At 36.4% G+C, this 22,274-nt stretch overlaps 2 protein-coding genes across 3 annotated transcripts in view; one reads left to right on the forward strand and one right to left on the reverse strand.

The window, feature by feature from the left end:
* The window catches only part of b3glcta (beta 3-glucosyltransferase a), an 86,985-nt gene extending 78,853 nt beyond the window's left edge, over positions 1-8,132 (reverse strand). The window contains exon 1 of one of the 2 annotated variants that reach the window (XM_059534237.1): positions 7,844-8,132. In XM_059534237.1, coding sequence (XP_059390220.1) covers positions 7,844-7,907 — 64 coding nt within the window. In that variant the 5' untranslated portion in view covers positions 7,908-8,132. The remainder of the gene's footprint in view (positions 1-7,843) is intronic. The other variant, XM_059534236.1, reaches the window with a different exon arrangement.
* An 821-nt stretch (positions 8,133-8,953) lies between these two features.
* On the forward strand, positions 8,954-21,704 carry hsph1 (heat shock 105/110 protein 1). Its single transcript, XM_059534238.1, has 18 exons — positions 8,954-9,321; positions 9,590-9,647; positions 9,734-9,874; positions 12,572-12,694; positions 13,037-13,136; positions 13,222-13,355; positions 13,440-13,684; positions 14,836-15,064; positions 16,885-16,991; positions 17,137-17,270; positions 17,385-17,584; positions 18,437-18,541; positions 18,759-18,896; positions 19,820-19,945; positions 20,253-20,360; positions 20,714-20,833; positions 21,082-21,243; positions 21,438-21,704. Exons 1-18 carry the CDS (start codon positions 9,215-9,217, stop codon positions 21,612-21,614), a joined length of 2,514 nt encoding a protein of 837 aa, XP_059390221.1. The 5' UTR covers positions 8,954-9,214; the 3' UTR covers positions 21,615-21,704.
* The last annotated feature ends 570 nt before the right edge of the window (positions 21,705-22,274 follow it).

The raw sequence follows: 22,274 nt of genomic DNA on the forward strand, positions 1-22,274 counted from the left end.
ATATAAGAAAAAAGGTAAACTTTAGAGAAGTAGCTGTCAAGATGGACTGACAGGCCTTATAATCATATCAAAAGTTTGTTGTTAAATGTGCATGACAGGTCTTCTGTGCTCTAAATAGAAAAATATTGATCGCTCAAAAGATTGAAACAGGATGAAAGTGGAGTTCCTAGTCAACAAGTTGTGAGCATCCTAGAATTTCATTATTGAAAAAGGTATCACACAGCATGAAGATGTCTCTGCTTAGGCTGTGAACCCTTCAGAAATGAACTGAACTAAATGCCATTAAAAGTCAAAATGAAATGAAAATGTATAATTTCCAATTGCATGTTATGGATTTGATTGTGACTGTTTCCTCCATACTTTTTACTTTAAATGAAATTGAACTTCCCATTTTTAATCAAAATGTCATAACTCGCAAAAGCTGTGACACACCAAACTGCCAACAAAGAACTAGCTGCAACAAAGCTGACTGTAGTCATCTCGCATCTTCTGCATTTGGGCTAAATATTTGAGCTTGAATGCAACATAGATAAATACACATGCCTCATTAGTGGCACGCCACTATACGCAAGCTGTCCGCCATATTGGAATGGTCAGAGCTGTTCCATAAGCACTTGACAGCAAGATGACTGTGTGTCTGCAGCCGTAGATCTATGTATGAACATCAATATCTGCAATAGACTTCAGCAGATGATTTTAGCAAACTAACACAACAAGACATATGTGTTACACAACATTAAAGGGTTAGTTCAACCAAAAATTAAAATTATGCCATTAATGACACCCTCATGTCGTTCCAAACCCCTGAGACCTCCTTTCATCTTCGGAAAACAATTTAAGATATTTTAGATTTAGTCCGAGAGCTTTCTGTCCCTCCATTGAAAGTGTGTGTATGGTATACTGTCCATGTCCAGAAAGGTAAGAAAAACATCTTCAAAGTAGTCCATGTGACTACTATTCTCTTTTCTAAGAGTTAGCTTTCCTGTCCTGTTTGTTAGGTCATAAAGTTTTACGACCTGATCAGGGGGGTAGGGTTACAACTCATGATTCTATTTGAAAACATTAAAATTAGGAGAAACATTTCCAATTTACAGTCAGCAATTTATAATCCTCGCATAACAGGATTAACCACTTTATGCAACACACAAACCTATTCAAAATACATATTATTAAGGACTTACATAAAGAGCGTAAATTGTGTGTGTGTGCTTATGTGTGTGTGTGTGTGTTGTGGAATGTGTTTCGTTTCTCCTTTGAGGCTGCTCACGTGACTGTGGAATTTCTTGTCCAGAGTGTCGTAAATAATTTAAATCCAGCCAGGCTGGCGCCAGGCCAGGCATTTAGTTTAGAGAGAGTTGGGTTTATATGCCTGAATTCAAAATCTACAAGCTTTGGGTTTGCATAGTTTTAGATTCAACAAACCGTGATTCAGTAGTTCAGAACCAATGAATCGATGAACTGCATATCCGTTACACTGGCTTGGCTTGGCGGTCATCTTCAGTTCTCTCTTCACAGCAGTTCAGTCAGTGTACTGTTTGAGTAAATGAATTACTCCGGGATATTGGTTTGTTTGAACTCAGAGGAAGTGTCAGCCACATTAAAAAAGTTAACAGCTTAGGTCATTTGTGGATTAATGCTTATTGGAGACGCGAACCATTTCAAACGATTCAGTTCGATTTGGTGAACTGGTACAAGAAGATCCGGTTACATCGAGTGATTCGTTCGCGAACCGGATATCACTAAACTGCAGTGAATGTGCTCACAACAGACCCGGAAGAGAAGACAATGCTGAATAAAGTCGTCGTTTTTGTTATTTTTGGACCAAAATGTGTTTTCGATGCTTCAACAAATTCTAACGGACCCTCTGATGTCACATGGACTACTTTGAAGATGTTTTTATTACCTTTTTTGGACATGGACAGTATACTGTACACACACTTTCAATGGAGGGAGAGAAAGCTCTCGGACTAAATCTAAAATCTTAAACTGTGTTCCGAAGATGAACGGAGGTCTTACGGGTTTGGAACGACATGAGGTTGAGTCATTAATGACATCATTTTCATTTTTGGCTGAACTAACCCTTTAAAAAGTTACCATAGTTTTAAAAAACTGTAATATTGATTTAATACATAAAAAAACACACAACACATTTTCACCTGTGCAAGTTATCCCATTTCTTCGGGAATTTAAATTTGTGACATCTTGGAAAATGCATTTGGATTTTTGTGAGTGACAACACTGTGTATACAGTGGCAAAAATTAGAACATTTGGCAAAAAGCCGTCAACATGGTCCAATTAGTGCTGATGGTGTGGAACGCACTGCAAAAACTGTGTTATTCAAACATTGTTTTTTGTTTTATTGTATGTTTTAGCCGTGATTCTCATTCACCTCCATTATAAGACTGACAGATTGCAACGGTTTGTGTTAAAAAATCTTTGTTTATGTTCTACTGAAGAAACAAAGTCACCTACAACTTGGATACCAAGGGGGATAAGCAGATAAACATCAAATTTTCATTTTTGGGTGAACTATCCCTTTAAGTATATTCATTATCAATGATAACAATTTTTTTTTTTTTTTACATTTCATGGACCATGGTTGATTTATATCAAAGCATAACTGTAAATTATTAATCTGATTAATTACATAATTTAGTAATTATTTTATTTGAAAAGTCATTAAATATTAACTTACATACATATATTTATAAAGCTATTAAATTATTATTACCTTTGTTCTCTCAGACCCCAAACAAAACATGAGGGCTAGCCTAAATTTGATTTTTGCTTAATTTTGGTTTCTGTGCAGATTATGTGAAATTTTTTTCCTGCTTCTCCAGTAAAAGAAATAGGCTAAATAAATATCAAATCATAAAACTTTAAAACAAAGTATTAAAGTAGATTATACTGTACTTTTTCTAGAGCAGGTTAGTAAAATGAGAGAAAAACATGCATTGGCATTTCTTTGCTCATCATAAATGCCTAGTTTGTCTCCATCTCCCATGGCTTTCAATCCCAAGCCAAATCCTAAAACTGCCTCTCACTGATAAGCAGAACAGAGCGCAAGCATTCACACCGCCAGGGTGATTTCTTGCCATCCATGGATTCCTGCACTCCCTGCATAACTTTAGATATGCATTTGACAATCACTTTTCAGTGAGTACTGGTGTGTTTATCTTTTTAACTGTCAGGTGTAAACAGAACTTTTATCTTTCAAATCTGCTATCCTAAACGGTCTCCTGACTCAAGCGAAGGAATAACTTCTATGGGAACAGAGCAACATCTGTGGGAAAGACATAAAGGATTAGTTTACTTCTAGAATAAAAAAATCCTGCTAATTTACTCACCCCTCAACATCCAAGTTGTTCATGTCTTTCTTTTTTCAGTTGCAAAGAAATTAAGTTTTTTTTTTTTTTTTATATATATATTGTGACGAGTGGGGCGGGGCCGAGGGACATGGGAGCGAGGCCGGGGGAGTGATTGGAGATGAACTACACCTGTTCGTCCCACCGGTCTCGAGGCCCATGGAGGAGATGGAAGGATATAAAACTGGAGCGACGACAGTGAAGGACGAGAGAGGACCAGGCCTGGGCTTTTAGTTGTGGTTTGTGTTTATTTTGTTATTAAAATGTTTTTGATTGTCCGCCGGTTCCCGCCTCCTTCTTCCGGATGAATATGAAGGTTGATATCGTTACAGTGGTGCCGAAGCCCGGGAGAAGGAGGGACGCGCTGCTGAAGATCCCTCGCCGCTGTGGTGAATCCGCGGTGCCAACGAGCTGGCGAGGAGTGTGCCGCCATGGACGCTCGAGGCGGTGGGCTGGAGCGAGTTGCCGGGGACGGGCGAGCTCGCTACCGGCCGCCCACGATGTGGAGAGACGGCTGCCGTCCGTGAGGGAGCGGAGGAGTCGGCGCCGTTCGCCAGGTGGCCGGAGCCTGCTGCCATCCGCCGGAACGGGGAGGAGCAGGGAACGGGGGACTCCTGCCGGCTGCCCAAAACCGGAGGAGCCGTCGCCGTCCACCGGGCGGCGGAGGAGTGTCGTGCCGTCCGCCGAGGGCCGTCCAGTGCCACCGGCAGGCACCGCGGAGGAGATCACCCAGCTGGTGGAGGGCCGAGCAGCGGTGCGTCTGGGAACCGGAATTTTTTTTTTTTTTTTTCCTCTCTCCCCTCTCTCGTCTCTGTCGCTCCTCCTTCCATCTCCTTTTCTCTCGCCTCGCCTGTCCTACCCCCAGGTTCCCGCAGGTCCCCGGGAGCGGCCCCCCCGGAGGGAGGGGGGGGGGGGAGTAGAGCGCAGTCTCGGGAGTACCCCCCGGCCTGCGAGGGGCGATGGGGGTATGTGACGAGTGGGGCGGGGCCGAGGGACATGGGAGCGAGGCCGGGGGAGTGATTGGAGATGAACTACACCTGTTCGTCCCACCGGTCTCGAGGCCCATGGAGGAGATGGAAGGATATAAAACTGGAGCGACGACAGTGAAGGACGAGAGAGGACCAGGCCTGGGCTTTTAGTTGTGTTTTGGTTTTTATTTTATGCGCACCAGTCGTCCGTGAGGGGCTGGTGCGCTGTTTTGTGTTTATTTTGTTATTAAAATGTTTTTGATTGTCCGCCGGTTCCCGCCTCCTTCTTCCGGATGAATATGAAGGTTGATATCGTTACATATATATTTCTGGATTTTTCTCCATATAATGGACTTCAATGGTGCTTAACAGGCTGAAGGTCAGTTCAGTTCAATTTATTAATATGGCACATTGTCCAGAACAGTACAGTACAGGAAAAACATCACAATGTCTCAGCTCAGCTTGAAATAAAAGCCAAGGAATACAGGTGTGTCTTAAGTAATGACTTAAAAATTCCAACAGTCTGAGCAGTTCTTATGTGTACAGGTAAACTATTCCACAAATTAGGTGCCACCACTGAAAAAGCTCGGTCACCTTTATTTTTTAATCCAAATTGCAGTTTCAATGCAGCTTCAAAGGGATTACACAATCCCAGCTGAGGAACAAGGGTCTTATCTAGCGAAATGATCAGTAATTTTCTTAAAAAAAAAAAAAAGCCAAATGCCCTTTACAAAAAATGACTATTTTGAAGTTGGAGGAGAACATTTTTTTTTTGCCCTACCCTTTTTTAACCAAAATAGACATGATAAAATGCTAGTGCAAGACATGCATTTGTGGTTAAAAAGAATATAAATTGTAATTTTTTTTACGAATATTACCAATCGGTTCGCTAACCCTTTTTTAACCAAAATAGAATGATGAAGAGCTAAACGCACGTGACCTTTCCAACATGATTATGTAATAATCGCAAGTGAATTTGCGGATGACGTACATCATAGTGCAAGACGTGCATTTGTGGTTAAAAAGTATATAAATTGTTATTTATTTTTCTTTTTTTTTTATATTACCAATCAGTTTGCTAGATAAGACCCTTATTCCTCGGATGGGATCGTGTAGAGCACTTTGAAGAAAAATCATGGAATGTTTTCTTCAAAAACCTTAATTTGTTTATAACTAAAGAAAGAAAGACATTAAAATCTCGGATGAGTAAATTATCAAGAAATTCATATTCTGGACGTGAACTAATCCTTTAACAACACCTGCTGGTTATTTAACTTTTGCAGTATATCTCATCATTTGATGCACATTTTAAATGGCCATGTTTTTAGCTGTGCCTCGCAGCAAAACTGCAGTGGCCTTTGACTGATCATTCCTTCTGCCTGTACATGTAGGTACACACAAAATATATGTTGTCTAAATTTCATAAATAATATAGCAGGACAGCGCTGATATCCTGCCATTTACATCTTCATAAGGCCTTAAAACAAGAAATTCCTTACAGGGGCAAAACTATATATATATAAAAAATTAAATGATATGATCAGGGCTCCTGGCTCAACAGATTTTTTCATTTGGCAGGACAATCTATTCTATTCTATTTTTATTCTACAATGTTTAAAAAAACATTCTTGTAGATTTTTATCATGTTTTAATATAAACCTTACAAAAACAATTTTTCATTAAATTTTAGATTTTCATCATAAAAACGAACTAGTTTTAATCTGCAAAAATTAATTATTATTTTTATTATATGTTTACATTGTCAGAAAAAATTACTAGATCTTAATATGCAACAATCAGTTATTTTTCTTGTATTTTTATTTATAAAATTATTTTTCTTGTATTCTTTTATTTTTATAAGAATCTTAATGAGATAATTCTTTTTATTAAATGTTAAATTTTTGTTACAAAAAATAAATTTAATTTGCAATAATTAATTTTATTATTATTATTCTATATTTATACTTTTTATTGTATTTTTTTACTATCCATAAGATTCTTAGGCTGATAATTCTTAATGAAGACTATAATAAAATTTTTTGCAATTTTAACCAAACCTCATGTCAGTCAGCTAGACAATTTCACAACAACAATGTTCAATGCATCACACAAAAACAAGGCACAAAAACAAATGGCCAAGACTGACAAATATAAGATGTAAAAATAATGCAAAACTGGCCCGATAGAGCAGGGGGGCGGTTTGGACCTGAAACTCCCTCGTGTTTCTTCTTGCTGTTGAACTCTGCCGGTGCTAGTGCAACTAAAACTAGGTCAGTACCCAAAGATATTAGTAATTAAAAAAAAAAAAATATTCGTCTCTTCAAAATAGCGAGGTGCATTTTCTGTGCACATCAATAATTTCATGAAAAGTTATGTCTGAGATTCTTCAGAATATGTCATGAACTTGGAAGAATCCACCTTTTCCCTGCAAATCTAAACAAATGCCTCAGTGGCGACACTGAGACAAAATAAGGACCACTGATAATATTTCTTATCAGACACATAGCACAATTTGCCTGTGGTTCAAGTGTTAGCTAGACACATTAGGTTAGTGGGATCCACAGGCTTTTTACTGTAGAAACAGATAAGGTGCTCAGTCCAACAACCTGAATTGCATTTGCGTGACTTGCATGAAGGCATACAGACAATATTACATCAGCTGCAAACACACAATTCATGCAACACATTCGGGTGGTTGTAAGTTTGATTAATGACTTTAATATCAACAAATGTCCATATTAAACTGTCTCTATAAGCATTGATCAATACATTATATCAGTTCTATCTGCACTGGTGCTCTGTATAAAATGTGTAACCTATCTTATTTGTCTGGGCTACATATTCTTCCAACAATACTTCAGATTTTGACACATCTACTCCAGATTCACACTCTTGCACATCATTCAGTTCAATTAATTATTTACAGTGACGACCATAAACTCTGGCTGTGGCAGTTTATTCACTGTAAAACACTTATGATGCCCAAAAAACTGTCATCAAGACAAGCAGCTCACTAGGTTTTCGAGACATAATCAATCAAACCTCCAATGCACAAAAATGCTGTCTAGACAGGGAGCTTTTTTTAAAATCAACCAATCACCTATGATGCCCAAAATCTTGCCTAGGTGGGAAGTTAATCCATTCATCCTGTCTACTAGACAATTAAGTTTAAATATGCGTCACATATTTAGATATTTCATTCATGCAACTGTCAGAATAAGTTGTAAACACCCATTTAATAGCACTCCGCAGAACTTGACGGAGTAAAGCAAAGCGGTTACAAGAAAAAAGGAAGTGTCATTTTTGGCAGCTTATTTAAAAAAGGACAATACCCTTGTCACTAGTAGTCTAACGGTTTATTTTCAGCATGTGCTTTTCCATCTGTAAAAGAAGTAAAAACCTTTTCATACCGCTGCTTTTCTCAATCAAACAAACAGCAACAGAAATTAACCTAAGCTGAAAAACTTCCTTTTGGTAAATGAGAACTAACTGTTAAGAGAAATACTCACCGAGCGACCAAAGCAAGAAATATCGGGCAACACTGTATCCGTTTTGAGAGTTTTTGGAAAGCATAGTAGGAAGAAGCGCGGGCTGCCAGCTCGCTGTAACTGCTGTAGCAGAGGGTTTGCACTGAATCTGATGCTGTATCCAACACTGCTGTGCGAGCTGATCATTGCCCAGCTTTGTTTTGCGAGGACATTTCCTGTTGAAAGCGAGTCTCAGCTGCGCTCTCTAGTGGCCACATCGCTAACTACTACAAAAGGGGCAGTGCTTTTGTGCTATTGCAAAACAAGCGTGATTAAAATGTTTTTTTAGGGATAGTTCACAAAATATGATAATCCTGTCAGACGTAACAGCAGACAGCTTCAGCATTCACTTTAAATGAAATATGGCAAAAATTACAGGACGCGTAAACGATCATACTTTGGCTTCAGTCATGAAATAAACTTTAAAAAGTTAACCTGAATCCCCCTCTCGATCACAAGCCCAATATATTACATAAAAAACGCAATCTTATAGAAATACTGAATGGTATATTGTTATATAATATTTAGATTAATTACATTTCAAACTGTCGCGGCTATCACCCTTTAGCCTAACGTTACATTTATGAAGTATTTTCTTCTCGTGAAATATGTGACCTGACACGGAAATATGTAACTGGTCCATCTAAGAACAATGTTATAATGTAGGATGAAAAAAAGTAAACATTCGACCCTCCGAACTACATTAAACTTCTCGCCAAAGAAACGATTCAGTTGTTAGATTTGTGAGAACTGACACTGAAATGTTAAACTGATCGATTTGAAAACAAATGTGCTGTAGAATTTTAAAAAGTAAACATTTGTATGACCACACCACTAATAAACGTGTCTAGATAATGATAAAATGACTCGAAATCAGATTCGTTCAACGTAAGAAATTGAACTGTGGTCAATTTGAAAATATAGGCTATAGAATAATAATAAAAAAGTAAACATTTGTCGCGACGAAATAATACAGCTCTGTAGCTGCCATTAAAAAACTACTGGAGATCATTCATTTGTGTTTTTAGTTTAATCCTTATAGCGTAATCTAGTAACGTTACGGTTACCACAGCAACTTCACCCGACGCTCCGAGCTCTGAGTAAACTGCGCCGAAAGCTCTGGAACTGTCTACGCAATCACACCGCGCGGGTTGGACCGAGCAGGGCCGCCACTGCTGCGGTTGGAAGTTTCTCGAAAATTCGCTGAAAAGAGATATAAATGGGTCGCGAGTAGCCTAACGTTACCTAAACTGTGCGCGCGCTCTCGATAACCGACAGTGACCGGACAGACGGGTTTGTTTATTTGTTTTCCGGACCTGAACGCACCGCTCGGCGCCCGGAGGAGAGTCCAGGATGGCCGTCGTGGGCTTTGATGTGGGATATCAGAATTGCTGTATTGCTGTGGTCAAAAGCGGAGGCATTGAGACCGCGTCCAATGAATTTACGGACAGATGCACGCCGTGAGTGGATGATGTGTTTGCTATTTGAATAAAAAGATAAAGCTTTCATTTTAATGTATCTTCAGTGTATCAGATGAATATATTGATACTCTACGTGTGAATACATCTTAACTGAAAGTCAAGTAAAGTTACAAGAATCATTACAGTCTAGTTGCATGTTTCCTCTTTTCATACACTTGCCAGTGTCATTCTGAAACGTGTGCATGTGAGCTACAATCTGTCATTCGAATCCCTCAGAAGCTTAATATGCCTGAACATTTTCTTTTAGAGCTGTTGTATCATTTAATTCAAAGAACAGGACCATTGGTATTGCTGCAAAAAACCAGGTAGGCTTTCCTATTCTCATCTGTGATGATTATGAATGAAGCAAAAGTGTGCAATATTACCATTCATATGTTTTTACCTGTTCTAGATGATAATCAATACTGCCAGCACAGTCTCTCATTTTAAGAGACTAAATGGCAGATTGTTTCAGGATCATTCTGTGCAAGCAGAGAAGGCTAGTTTACCATATGAGCTGGTACCACTAAACGATGGGAAGGTTGGAGTCAAGGTAAACACTGTGTTCATAATTTCCATTAATGTATCATGGGTTTGTTTCTTCATCGATTTGGAGAACTGTAGCATTACATGATTCACAAATCTCCTCTGCAGTGAATTGGTGTTGTCAGATTGAGAGTCCAAACAGGTGATAAAGATATTACAATAATCCACTAGTAATTGACACTACATCAGTCCATCAATTAATATCTTGTAAAGTAAAAAGATTTCAAATATGACTAAGCAAAATATATGAGTGCTCCATAATGATGATTTCTCCAGGGGAAAATGTCAGATTGAATCAGGAGAGAAATATGCACAGATCAAGAAAACCGCTAATACCAGTTTGAAATGGTGGGTTTTGATGTAAGAGGACAACAAGGGGATGGACTTTTTCACTGGAGGAAGCATTATTGTGAATGATGGACTCAGAAGCAAAGGTTTTAAAGTTAAAATGCCTTAATGGATTTGTTTCTTCCAAACGCACAGATTTTCATTTCATAAGGCATTAATTGATAGTTTTCAGTCATGTGACCATCAAAACATCCATGGAACTGCAGCACAAGCCTGTTTGCAGTCCAAAAAATATTTAGATCATCTCTCAAAAGATTAAAACATAGATATGTGAACAAAATGCAAGCCTGGCCATTAGCAATCCATATAAATCGCCCACCGCAGTATTTCAGTCACTAAAAACAACGTGACATTCTAAAATGTTTAATGGGAAAACATTTAAAGTGCCTTTAAAACGGTCATATTAAAAGATCAAATTCAGCATACACCTTATTGCTGATTCGTGCTTTATGCATGCAAGCAAATGAGCCAAGAATATGCACACAAATGGTTGAGTGTCTTATTTATAATGGTTTCAAATGGGAAAACAGTTAATATTAAACTTTGTGCATTGCATTTATATTCTGGGTTCATCTGCTTGCCTGTACGGATTATGCATCATCAATAAGGTATATACTGAATTTGGCCTTTAAAGATCACTGTCGTACTACATTACTACTTAAAGGGATAGTTCACCCAAAAATCAAAATTATGTAATTAATATCTCACCCTCATGTCGTTCCAAACCGGTAAGACCTCCATTTATCTTCGGAACACAGTTTAAGATATTTTAGATTTAGTCCGAGAGCTCTCAGTCCCTCCATTGAAGCTGTGTGTACGGTATACTGTCCATGTCCAGAAAGGTAAGAAAAACATCAGTAAGATAAAGGTAAGACAAACAAAGTAGTCCATGTGACATCAGAGGGTCAGTTATAATTTTTTGAAGCATCGAAAACACATTTTGGTCCAAAAATAGCAAAAACTACGACTTTATTCAGCAATGTCTTCTCTTCCGTGTCTTGTTGTTAGTTTAAAACAAAGCAGTTTGTCATATCCAGTTCGCGAACGAATCATTCGATGTAACCGGATCCTTTTGAACCAGTTCACCAAATCGAACTGAATCGTTTTAAACGGTTCACGTCTCCAATACGCATTAATCCACAAATGACTTAAGCTGTTAACTTGTTTAATGTGGCTTCCTCTGAGTTCAAACAAACCAATATCCTGGAGTAATTCATTTACTCAAACAGTACACTGACTGAACTGCTGTGAAGAGAGAACTGAAGATGAACGCCGAGCCGAGCCAGATAATGACTCGTTTTTTGTTATGCCCTGAAATCCAACAAAAGTTTATTTTAAACTCGTTTTATCACTGATGCAGAGACTCGGGGTTCGTAAGGTAAACTGTTATGATTATTCCATAAACCCTACATTTACCGGCTTAGTCATGGTTAAAGCGAAACTTTAACGATGCATAGTGCTTAATGCCACGTTAAATTTTAATGTTTACAGTTGGCCACATGAAGCTGTTAGAAAGCATATGAGGATTTCCTAGAAGCAATGATAAAATAACATTGTGTACCCACCCTAACAAAGCTGAAATGTGGTACTTTATTTACTAAAATAAGTTTACGGTAATCTTACCATATCCAAAATCTTGCTCACTCTGCTGTTATTTAATAGATTAAATGACCTAGAATTTTATTTTAATAGTAAGAGACACGTTTTTCATTAAAATATTCATAACAAGGATTTATTGACTTTTAATGCACCTTATTTCGAAATGTACGGAAATATGTGCTTTCATATGTACTTTAGTTATTATTATTTCATTTATTCACTATACTATTATCAATGTCTCATTTCTGTTTTAGTTTGGCTCTAGTTTTGTATTTATTCCAGTTTATATGAAAAGGTTTATGTAGGGTAGATTAAAATTTGTATACAGAGTAAATCCTTTTCACTGAACACATTAAAAATACATTTGAAAAAGTTGTGAAAAGTGTGGTGTTGGTGACTCAGAAGGCGAGTGACCATGGAGGTGTAGTTCTGTAACAGTCTAAGTTTAAATTAAGCTCTGGCGATTTTATTTAGGCTTCAAAATTCATCAAAAGATTATCTTGTTGGACAAAATTTGTGAGTTTCATTTGGTTGAACAGAGCTTCTGGTAACCCTCTGGTCTTTGGATGGAGATTTACTGCTGATCACAGAACCATAATTCACTGAAAGATATGCATGACAATCACAGCTTCTGTCGAATCACGATTTCTATTCCATTTCGATTAATCATGCAAGCCTACTTATAAGTATTTGGGACATATGTGTCATGTGGTTATTTTTGGGAGTAAAATTGTGACTTTTTCAATCTCTTGATTAGGTCATGTACCTCGACCAGGAGCACCATTTCAGCATCGAGCAAGTCACAGCAATGTTGTTGACCAAACTGAAAGACATTGCAGAAGCTAATCTGCAGAAGAAAGTGGTGGAGTGTGTCATCTCTGTACGTTTTTGCACGCGAGCTGTGAATATCACAAGAAATCATTTATTTTCATGATATTTAATGGTTACCAGAGGCATGTACTGTACCAGAAATAGAGGCTTTTAGTTCATTAGAAATTACCCAAAAATTATTTATAGTAATGATAATGTATTATAGTAATTTTTAGCCTTGTCGTGATGATATTTTAGAGAAAAGGCCTTGCTTCATTATCATACAGCAATCTGTTTTAACCAGGGCTGTTTTAATCTGCACGTAAATCACAAATGTACAAGCCACCAATCCGATGGTTTGTTTGTTTGTTTGTCATTTCTTTGGCCATGCAAATGATTTTGTCATGCATAGATCCCCTCATTCTTCACTGATTCAGAAAGGAAGTCTGTGCTGGATGCTGCCAAGATTTCCGGCTTGAACTGCCTGAAGCTAATGAATGAGAGCACTGCAGGTATCGTTTTAATTAATCAAACTCACAACAACAGTGCCTTTGCCACATCCAAAGCAATGTTGACAGTGTCATTTATCATTTCCAGTGGCGTTAAACTATGGCATATACAAGGAAGGTCTCCCAGGCTGTGATGAGAATCCAAAGATTGTGGCATTTGTGGACATGGGCCACTCTGCTCTCCAGGTCTCTGTTTGTGCTTTCAACAAAGGTAAACTTAAGGTGAGTCTCAGTCAAAGTCAGATGCTTGTGTAGATCTCCAACTTTGCATTTACACGCACATCAGTGAATGCTCTGAATTTTCAGGTGCTGTCAACCGCCTTTGATCCTTATTTGGGAGGGAAACACTTTGATCAGAGGCTGGTGGAATACTTCTGTGCTGAGTTTAAGTCCAAGTATAAGATGGATGTAAAGTCCAAGGCTCGAGCCATGTTGCGACTGACACAAGAGTGTGAGAAACTCAAGAAACTGATGAGCAGCAACTCCACAGACATTCTCCTCAACATTGAGTGTTTTATGGACGATAAAGATGTATGTGGGAAAATGAACAGGTATGTAAGTGTTGGACTGTTATTTAGAGCTATGAATTTTTAATTCACAATATATCTATCTCGACCATATCAGTTATTGGTCAAGATCATTTTTAACAAAAACTTAAGAATTTTGGCCATTCATTTACACGACAACAGCATTTTAGGAGCCTGAAAATACAAATCTTTGAAAACATGTAGTGTTACTTTACAAAGTGTCATTAGCAACTATTAGCAACTACTAATGACAAAAAATGCAGTATTATGCATGCCAGGACGGCATGAATAATACTGCATTTTTTGTAATTTTTGCAGATGCATGTGTGAAAAGGAATCATTTTAAATATTAAATTAAATATTTGTAAAAAAAAAAAAAACTTAAAGCTTATCATTAGAATTCATTTTTAGATGTAAATGCAATTTCACAAAGAACAACATTGTGTTCATACTGTACATTATAATGTTGTCATGCTCAAAATAATTTGTAACATTTTGAGAAAAGTTTCTGCATATAATTTTAATATCTGCTATTTATCGGTTACCAGACATTAAAATATTTATCATCTTATTTGTATAATTCATAGTATCTGTGCATCCCTACTTTGATAGTACATTCATAAAGCTGTTATTATTTTATAAATAATCAAATATTTATAAATGTAATATTCATCTTATATTGGGAGTCACCTTTTCCACAAACCGTAAGTAATGCACATAAACACAAGCTTGTATTCTAATGGGTTTTTTTTTTTCAGGCATTGTGGTTTTCCCAACCACAAATTATGAAATTTAAGAGTCCCCTGCTTATGTTTTGTAACATGCCTAATGTCTCATCTTAATTGGATATCTGTCTACACCTATCATATTTATTTGCAGCTAAATGCATGTCTATATTGTTGACATTGCAGAACTGCAATTGGGCTACTTAATTTATGATACTCAACATAGTTGATCAACAAGCTAAGAAGTAGGGATAGGCGATTCATCGCATGCGATTGTCAGTGATCTACGGCTCTGTCTATTAAATGCCGCTCCATTTGAAAGCAGGTGATGGCGATTTACTGCTAATCAGGGAACCGGCTTTACTGATGAAATGCGCGTGACAATCGCATGCAATATATCGCCCATCCCTACTAAGAAGTCATAAGTTAATGGCTTCCTCTTCCACACAGGGCCAAATTTGAGGAGCTGTGTGCTGACCTGATTGAGAGAGTGATAGTTCCTCTGATGACGGCTGTAGAACAGGCTCAAGTGCGACTTCAGGACATCAGTGCTGTGGAGATTGTAGGGGGAGCCACACGTATCCCTGCTGTAAAGGCCCAGATCAGTAAGTTCTTCAAGAAGGATGTGAGCACTACATTAAATGCCGATGAAGCAGTGGCCAGAGGCTGTGCATTACAGGTAAGTGCATGTAGCAAACAGCATATTTTTATTATTATTATTTTTTTTTTATTGTTTTAGTATTCCAACTAGCCCTACACAGCAAAACTGACTCTTCCGATGGTGTGTGACTGGGTAACATGAGAAAAACAAATTAGAAATAAAATGTGTATATGTATAATTTGGTAATAATAGTAAGATAGAAATTACACACTTCAGCTTTAAGAAGGAGAAATATAAGGAATATAATTAGAAAAACTGCAACAATAAAGAGTAATAATATGTACAGTACACTTCCATTTAAAAGGTTTAGTTTAAGATTATACTTATCAATGTTATATATAATTGATAAAAAACTGTAAAACATTAAGATTGTGAAATAAGATTTAATATTTTAATATAATTTGAAATATAATTTATTCTTCTGATGGTAAAGCTGTGTTACTAGTAGCATTTACTCCAGTCTTCAGTGTCACATGATCCTTCAGAAATAATTTAAAAATGCAGATTTGGTAAAAAAAAAAAAGGCAGATTTTTTGTCAAACACATATTATCACAGTCGAAAACAGTTGTGCTGCCTTTTGTTTTTTCAGAATTCTTTGAATAGAAATTTCAACACCAATATTTATCTGAAATAAAATCTTTTGTAAATTCAAAATTTTCTGTCATTTGATCAATTTAATGTTCTTGCTGAAGAAAAATAAAATCTAACTGACCCCAAACTTCTGAATAGTAGTGTGTTTTGAGGTGTAAGGTCCAGGCACTCGGCCCAAGGAAGGTATCCGGTGCTGGATGAAGGTTTCCTGCGTGTTCGGTCTTTCAGCGCGTAGAGTTATTCAATTTAGGTTAAACTCAAATCTGACTCCATTTTATTATCTAATCTGACTCCATTTTAGTATGACCTCGAATTTAGTTTGGAATGCAAATTGGTTGTACGTCTGTTTCTAATTAGTAGGCCTATTCTTCTGAAATTTGATTATTCTAGTTAAACTCTTTAGTTTATATTAACTTGTTCATTCGGGTGCTCATGTCTCTAACAAGGATTCAACGTAATCTACTAGAGTCAATAATTACAGAGTAAAACAGAATAAAATCAAATGTAACAATTTATTATCAGTCAGGTAAATATGAATTCTGCCAATTACATATCCAATTGAAACGCATCAAATCATATCAATACAAAACATCAAATTCTCAAAGATGAATCTAAAAGTAAAATATGCATACCTGACCTTAGAAAATACATAGTATGAAGTGAAGAGACACACAACACACTACGGGCTTTCTGGCTACAGAAATCGCCCTGATCCTCTTGCTGCAATCATTTAAATACCTCAGACCAAGACAAACATCCCCCGAGATGGAGACACGAACTAACAATTGGAATTTGCATTAACTCAGATCCCAAGCCGGGGTGGTTTTACAACTCAGTGGGAACAGGGGGTAATAGGAAAGGGCACTCCCATCACAGTAATCAAGATATCTCTTGACTCTTCGGATCTGTATTATCTTCTAATCTACTTTTGTAAGATTGAGACCATTGTACCAGTTGCACTGAGACATTTCCAATGATACTAGACATGAGTGTTAGTTCACTTGCATTGACATTTTCATGTAATCATTTTGAGCAGACTGAGTAGAAGGAAGAATGGGTGAAGGGATTGTTTGTATTGTCTATTTCTCAGGAGATCAAAGTATCTCAGATTCTTTCATCCTTACAGAGGCACATTGCATACTATATATGCATACTATTGCAGAATGTGAAAATGGTGTTAATCTATACAAAAATAAAATGTTGATTGCATGAAAAATTTATGTGTTGTATAATGGTTTTTCCATAGTGTGCCATGCTCTCTCCTGCATTCAGAGTGCGAGACTTCTCCATCACCGATGCTATCCCTTTCCCTGTTTCTCTTTCCTGGACCAGTGAAGCAGATGAAGGCATATCGTAAGCCTCTCAGCTAGCTACTTTATATCAGAACCAACCACATGCAAACATGTTTTTTGGTTTAACACCACATATCTGCTTGCATAGGCTATACTCTGCATCTCATACTATACTAATGCACCTCTTACTTGTCTGCACCTTCCAGCTGTTATGAGATATTTGGCAGAAATCATCCCTGTCCATCGGCCAAAATGATCACGTTTTACAGGAGCAAGCCTTTTGTTCTGGAAGCGTTTTATTCGGATCTGACATCTCTGCCCTTTCCTGAGGCGAAGATTGGTGAGAATCAGGAGGTTTTCCTTCAGGCTATAGAAGCATTTATATTGCGGTATACAGATGATACTGATATCATATTTTGAATGTTAATTAATTCTGTGTAAAATGCTTTCACAGCTGAATATAAAGTGCAGAACATTCAACCTCAGGAGAATGGAGAAAAAGCAAAGTTGAAAGTAAAAGTTCAAGTAAACGCAAGTGGTATATTCAGCGTGAGATCATCTACTATGGTTCTGAGGGTCAGCGCAAACGAATCTGAATCCACAGAAATAAATGAGATTTACAGTCATGATGGCTCTGATGATATTAACATAGAGGTGAGTACCACATTATGCTTGTTTCATAATTGTGAATGTTCTAACAGCAAAAGCTAATTAATGTGTCATAAATCTTGTCAACTTTTTTTTTTTTAGATATTTTCTTTCTCAGATGTTATTCAGTCATTAACAAGGGGATGCAATATAATATATTCTATAGATTTTTTTTTTAAATGTAAAATGGTTGTATATGTAGATGTCAAGAAAAACTGTCAATAGAGCTTAGATTAATAAATTCACAAACATTGAGTAATGCTACACAGGGACTATAACTATCACATAACAGTTTCAAATTAATTTTAGGTAAGACTGTAATATTGCCTATTGAAAACCCTGGTTTTGTTTTTGTTGATTTCTTTAGGTTCACATTTAATTTAACACACATCCATACCTCAAACATAATAAAAAAATAAGGACTGCTATATAAGGATGGTAACACACAAGAGCATTTGCATATGTTGTGAACCAGGAAAATCTCTTCAAGTAATTCAGCCACGTACTTTAATTTACCTAAAAATCGAAAACCGTTATTCTAAAAACCAGAATAAAAAAAAAAAATTCCAGAGGGAATGCAAGTGAATTAGCTTTCCAGGGTGCTCTACAAATGGACATCATTACTGAACAGCTATATTCAAGCTTTTAGTAATAAAGGTGATGAGGGTGGGGATAAAAAAAAATCTATAGCTTGGCTAATAAATGCGTTTTTCATCGTTATGGTTTATGTGATAAATAACATTGACTACCGGGGTTTCTATGAGGGTGACAGTGGGCGATTGGCTCCTTGTTGTAATGCACTAATATAATTGTGTAGAAATCTAACTATCAGCTCCCTGGGACTGTGATTTCTACTAGGACAAGATACAGGAGGCAAATATTCAGCTCTCGGTAGACAAAGAAAACCTGCCAAAAGCACAGTGTCCCCCCATGGAAAAAGAGCAGAATCAAACAGATGCAAATGTAAGTGAGCTATAGTACATCTCTCACTTACTGCTTTCTCAGTACATTTAGCTTTATCTGTGCATATCAAATAGGCATGTTGATGTGTATCTAGTTTATGTAAAAAAAATTGTTATTTGTTTCACATCTTGTGAAATATCTTAAAATGTACTGTATTTTTGTCAGTTTGTCTGACTGCCAGACCATTATCCTAACAGATGTCATCTGTTCTTCACAGATGAATGGAGAAGTTAACAATCACCCCCCTGATGCTAAAAAAGCCAAGATGAAGGTCAAGCATGTTGTTCTGCCCATTGAGGAGACGTTTATCCAGCAGTTACCAAAGGATCGCCTCAGCAATTACATGGAGCAGGAGGTACTGTTGAATAAACTTATGCTTAACATCATATGTATGCATCAAAAAAAGTCTACAGATCTGGCATTTGAAATATAAATTACACCTTAAATAATTTCAGGACAAAAAGTAAGAAATATTAAAGAAATGTCTTGCTAATCGAATTTGTGAAAGGAGTTTTTTATATATGAAATATGCCTCTTAATGCCCTCCTTTAGGCTATTTATTTGACCAAAGAATACAGTTATTTTAAAAATAACTGTTCTTAATATGAATACAAGTCATTACTCCAGTCTTCAGTATCACATGATCCTTTATAAATCGTTTTAATATTCGGATTTGATGCTAAAGAAAATGATTTTATTAACAATTGCAGCATTTCAGGATTTTTTGATAAACAGGAAGTTTGAAGAACAGTTGAAATACAATTTGAAATACAAATTGTTGTTTAATGTAAAAAAATATATGATTTCTAATTTAAATAAATAATCTTTTGAAAGGTATTTAAACTAAAAAAAAGGACTAAAATCTAAAACCTTTATAAATTTCTAATGAATTAAACAACTATCACATTGTTATGACAATAATAAAATTCATAATTAAATAAGCTGTATTAAATTTGAATAAAATCTCAATCTAAGCACTTTTTGATGTGGTCTCAGACTTTAACAACCCACTCTACATGTACAACAGTTTTACTGATGAAAGCAAAATAAATATTTTTATTTTAGTATGAGATTGTTGTAAATGTTGATGTCAAATAATGTTTCAAAAGCTGTGATAGATATTTTGTTAGCCTTAGAAGTGTGATTTTTGGTATCTTGACAATACATGAAGCCATAAACCTGAATAAAGACATTCTGGTAGATTTTTGAATATCAAAGCTATTAAAAAAAAAGCCATCAGTCATTCTCACTTAAATTCCTCTTTTTCTTTCCTAACAGAGCAAAATGATACAGCAAGACTGCCAGGAGAAAGAACGTAACAACGCTAAAAATGCAGTTGAGGAGAATGTTTATTACTACAAACACAAGCTGGAGGGCCCCTATCAGACATTTATAAATGCTCAAGTAATGTATCTTCCATGCAGCTTTTTCCAGATAACACAGCATTACCTGTAGAGTGACAAGTAATCTATTTAGCTCACAGGGACTGTTATCCACATACAGTAATTTATTCATAGCGTTCTTTAATATTTTCATGTTTCAGAAGCCTGGTCCTGATTGCTGAATCTCTGAAGGCCATTTTCAGTTCATGCATAAATGAAATTAACTCTCATTCATTTAAATTAGTTAGTAGTTCATATGAGCTCTGCAGCTGAATGGACCACATATCTAAATGCAGCATAAAACAAATGCTTTATTTTCTTCTCTCCAGGACCATCAGGCGTTCTCCGAGCTTTTAAATGGCACGGAGAACTGGCTGTACGAAGAGGGAGCAGACCAAGATAAGCAGACGTATATTAACAAGCTGGAAGAAATACATGTGAGTCATTCGTTCTCAAACCCATTTGATCATAGGTTAGCCTTTGTGTGCCACGACAAATTGATTTTGTGTTCTCTAAGAGATAACCGGACTCGTACACAGCGATAGGTTTCACATTAAGCTCCGTTTGATGTGTGGCCACAGTTTTATGGTTTAATTGACTCGCGCTGTCTTGACAGCTTGCAGCATTTGGGATGGCCTGCGCTTCCCTTAAAGGCTAAGAGTCGTTTGTGTAGCTTTCAAAAGCCCTCTGTTGCACTTTAGGAAGAGCTCTAATTGGTTGCTGTGCACTGCATAAATACAGTCATGCTAACAAACAGTGATGTATTAAAACCTTTTGTTTTATTCAACAGAAACTGGGTAAGCCTGTGCAAAACCGATACCAGGAGTCTATACGGAGACCTAAAATGTTTGAGGAGCTGTCATCCAAAATACAAAGCTACATGACTATTATGGAAGAGTATAAGAATGGAGTAAGAATTAGTTTTCTCTCTCATTTTCTTTGTCATATATCACATCTTATTTAATCCAATAATGCTCGGCAAGGCACATCCCTATAAAAAACCATGGTATACTTTTGTAATGCACTTCAATATACTGTAAGTTTTAAAACCAGTTTAAAGGTTCAGCTTCAGTTGCTGGTGGGACCAGCAACTGAAAATGAACTATCCCTATGTGTGTTTTAATTGTGTTGTAATATATTGCAAACTTTGTCTCTCAGAGTGTAAGTTACTGTCATATTGACGCCATGGACATGGACAAGGTCAGAGTGTGTGTTGAAGATACAAAAGTGTGGATGACAAACACAAAGAATTTGCAGGATAAACGCACATCTGATCAGGAACCTGCCATACACAGCACTCAGATCAAGGAGAAATTACAGGTGAGGAAAGACCAAAGAGTAATATCACATTTGTATTACATGTAAATATCTTTTTTTTTATTTAATATAAAAGTCATAACAAAACAGGACTTTGAAAGTAACTTCAACTAATGAGCATTTTATTAAACCCAGTTTATAATAAATTCAACTTTATTTGCAATAGTATTTCATATTTTTCTTCAATATTTCTCCAGGTACTCAACCACATTTGTGAGGAGATAATTTCCAAACCCAAGCCCAGAGTTGACTCTCCCATGGATGACAACATTCAACCAGAGCAGCCACACAACAAAAAAAGCCCAGAAGATGTGACAATGGAATACACAGATTTTGTTCAAAATGAAGCCAAAAACAGCCATATAAATATTTAGCAGCTTATCATTTTGGTAATGCAATATGGCTGGATTTGTATTTAATGTGTTTGCTGGTGCATCATTCAGTCATATAAATTAGTAAATGAAGCATTTTGTTTCTTGTATTTGATGTTAAGAGGCACATTTAAAGAATGTTTCTTATGTTCAGAGTGATACAATTTTTGTGCACTTTTAGTTCATCTTCATGTAGCATCTATCTTTAAATACTTAAAGCTACACTGTTTTTCTCAACAATTTCAGTCTGGTCTCAAAGCTGTCAAAATAAATAGAACCGCAGTTCTGTTGTCAAAAAACATGAAATTAATATATATATATATATATATATATATATATATATATATATATATATATATTAATATATATATATATATATATATATATATAAAATGAAATGCTTTAATAGCCGTTTTAGATAAAGAAATTAATAGATGTAGATGTAATATCTGTCAACAATACTGAGAGAACTGCTTAGTATTACTGCACTGAATAAAAGAAAACTCCTACTGAAACTGTGGCTTTAAACAAAGTGAAAGCTTGCAATATCAGAATGGGATGTACAAGTGCTGCTGCTATACCCTTGACTGTTCCGCTTTATTTTCGCTGTGCATTCAATAGAATATGTCATGTTAAATTCACAATTTATTTATAGCACATACT

Source organism: Carassius carassius, chromosome 41 (genome assembly GCF_963082965.1).
Source record: "Carassius carassius chromosome 41, fCarCar2.1, whole genome shotgun sequence".
NCBI lineage: Eukaryota > Metazoa > Chordata > Actinopteri > Cypriniformes > Cyprinidae > Carassius > Carassius carassius.

What these genes read in the sequence shown, in the direction of transcription:
- hsph1 (XM_059534238.1), top strand. Translation starts at nt 9,215, where the DNA reads ATGGCCGTCGTGGGCTTTGATGTGGGATATCAGAATTGCTGTATTGCT. An exon ending in TGGAAGAGTATAAGAATGGA is followed by an intron (nt 20,834 to 21,081) that starts GTAAGAATTAGT and finishes TTTGTCTCTCAG; the next exon opens with AGTGTAAGTTACTGTCATAT. An exon ending in AGATCAAGGAGAAATTACAG is followed by an intron (nt 21,244 to 21,437) that starts GTGAGGAAAGAC and finishes ATATTTCTCCAG; the next exon opens with GTACTCAACCACATTTGTGA.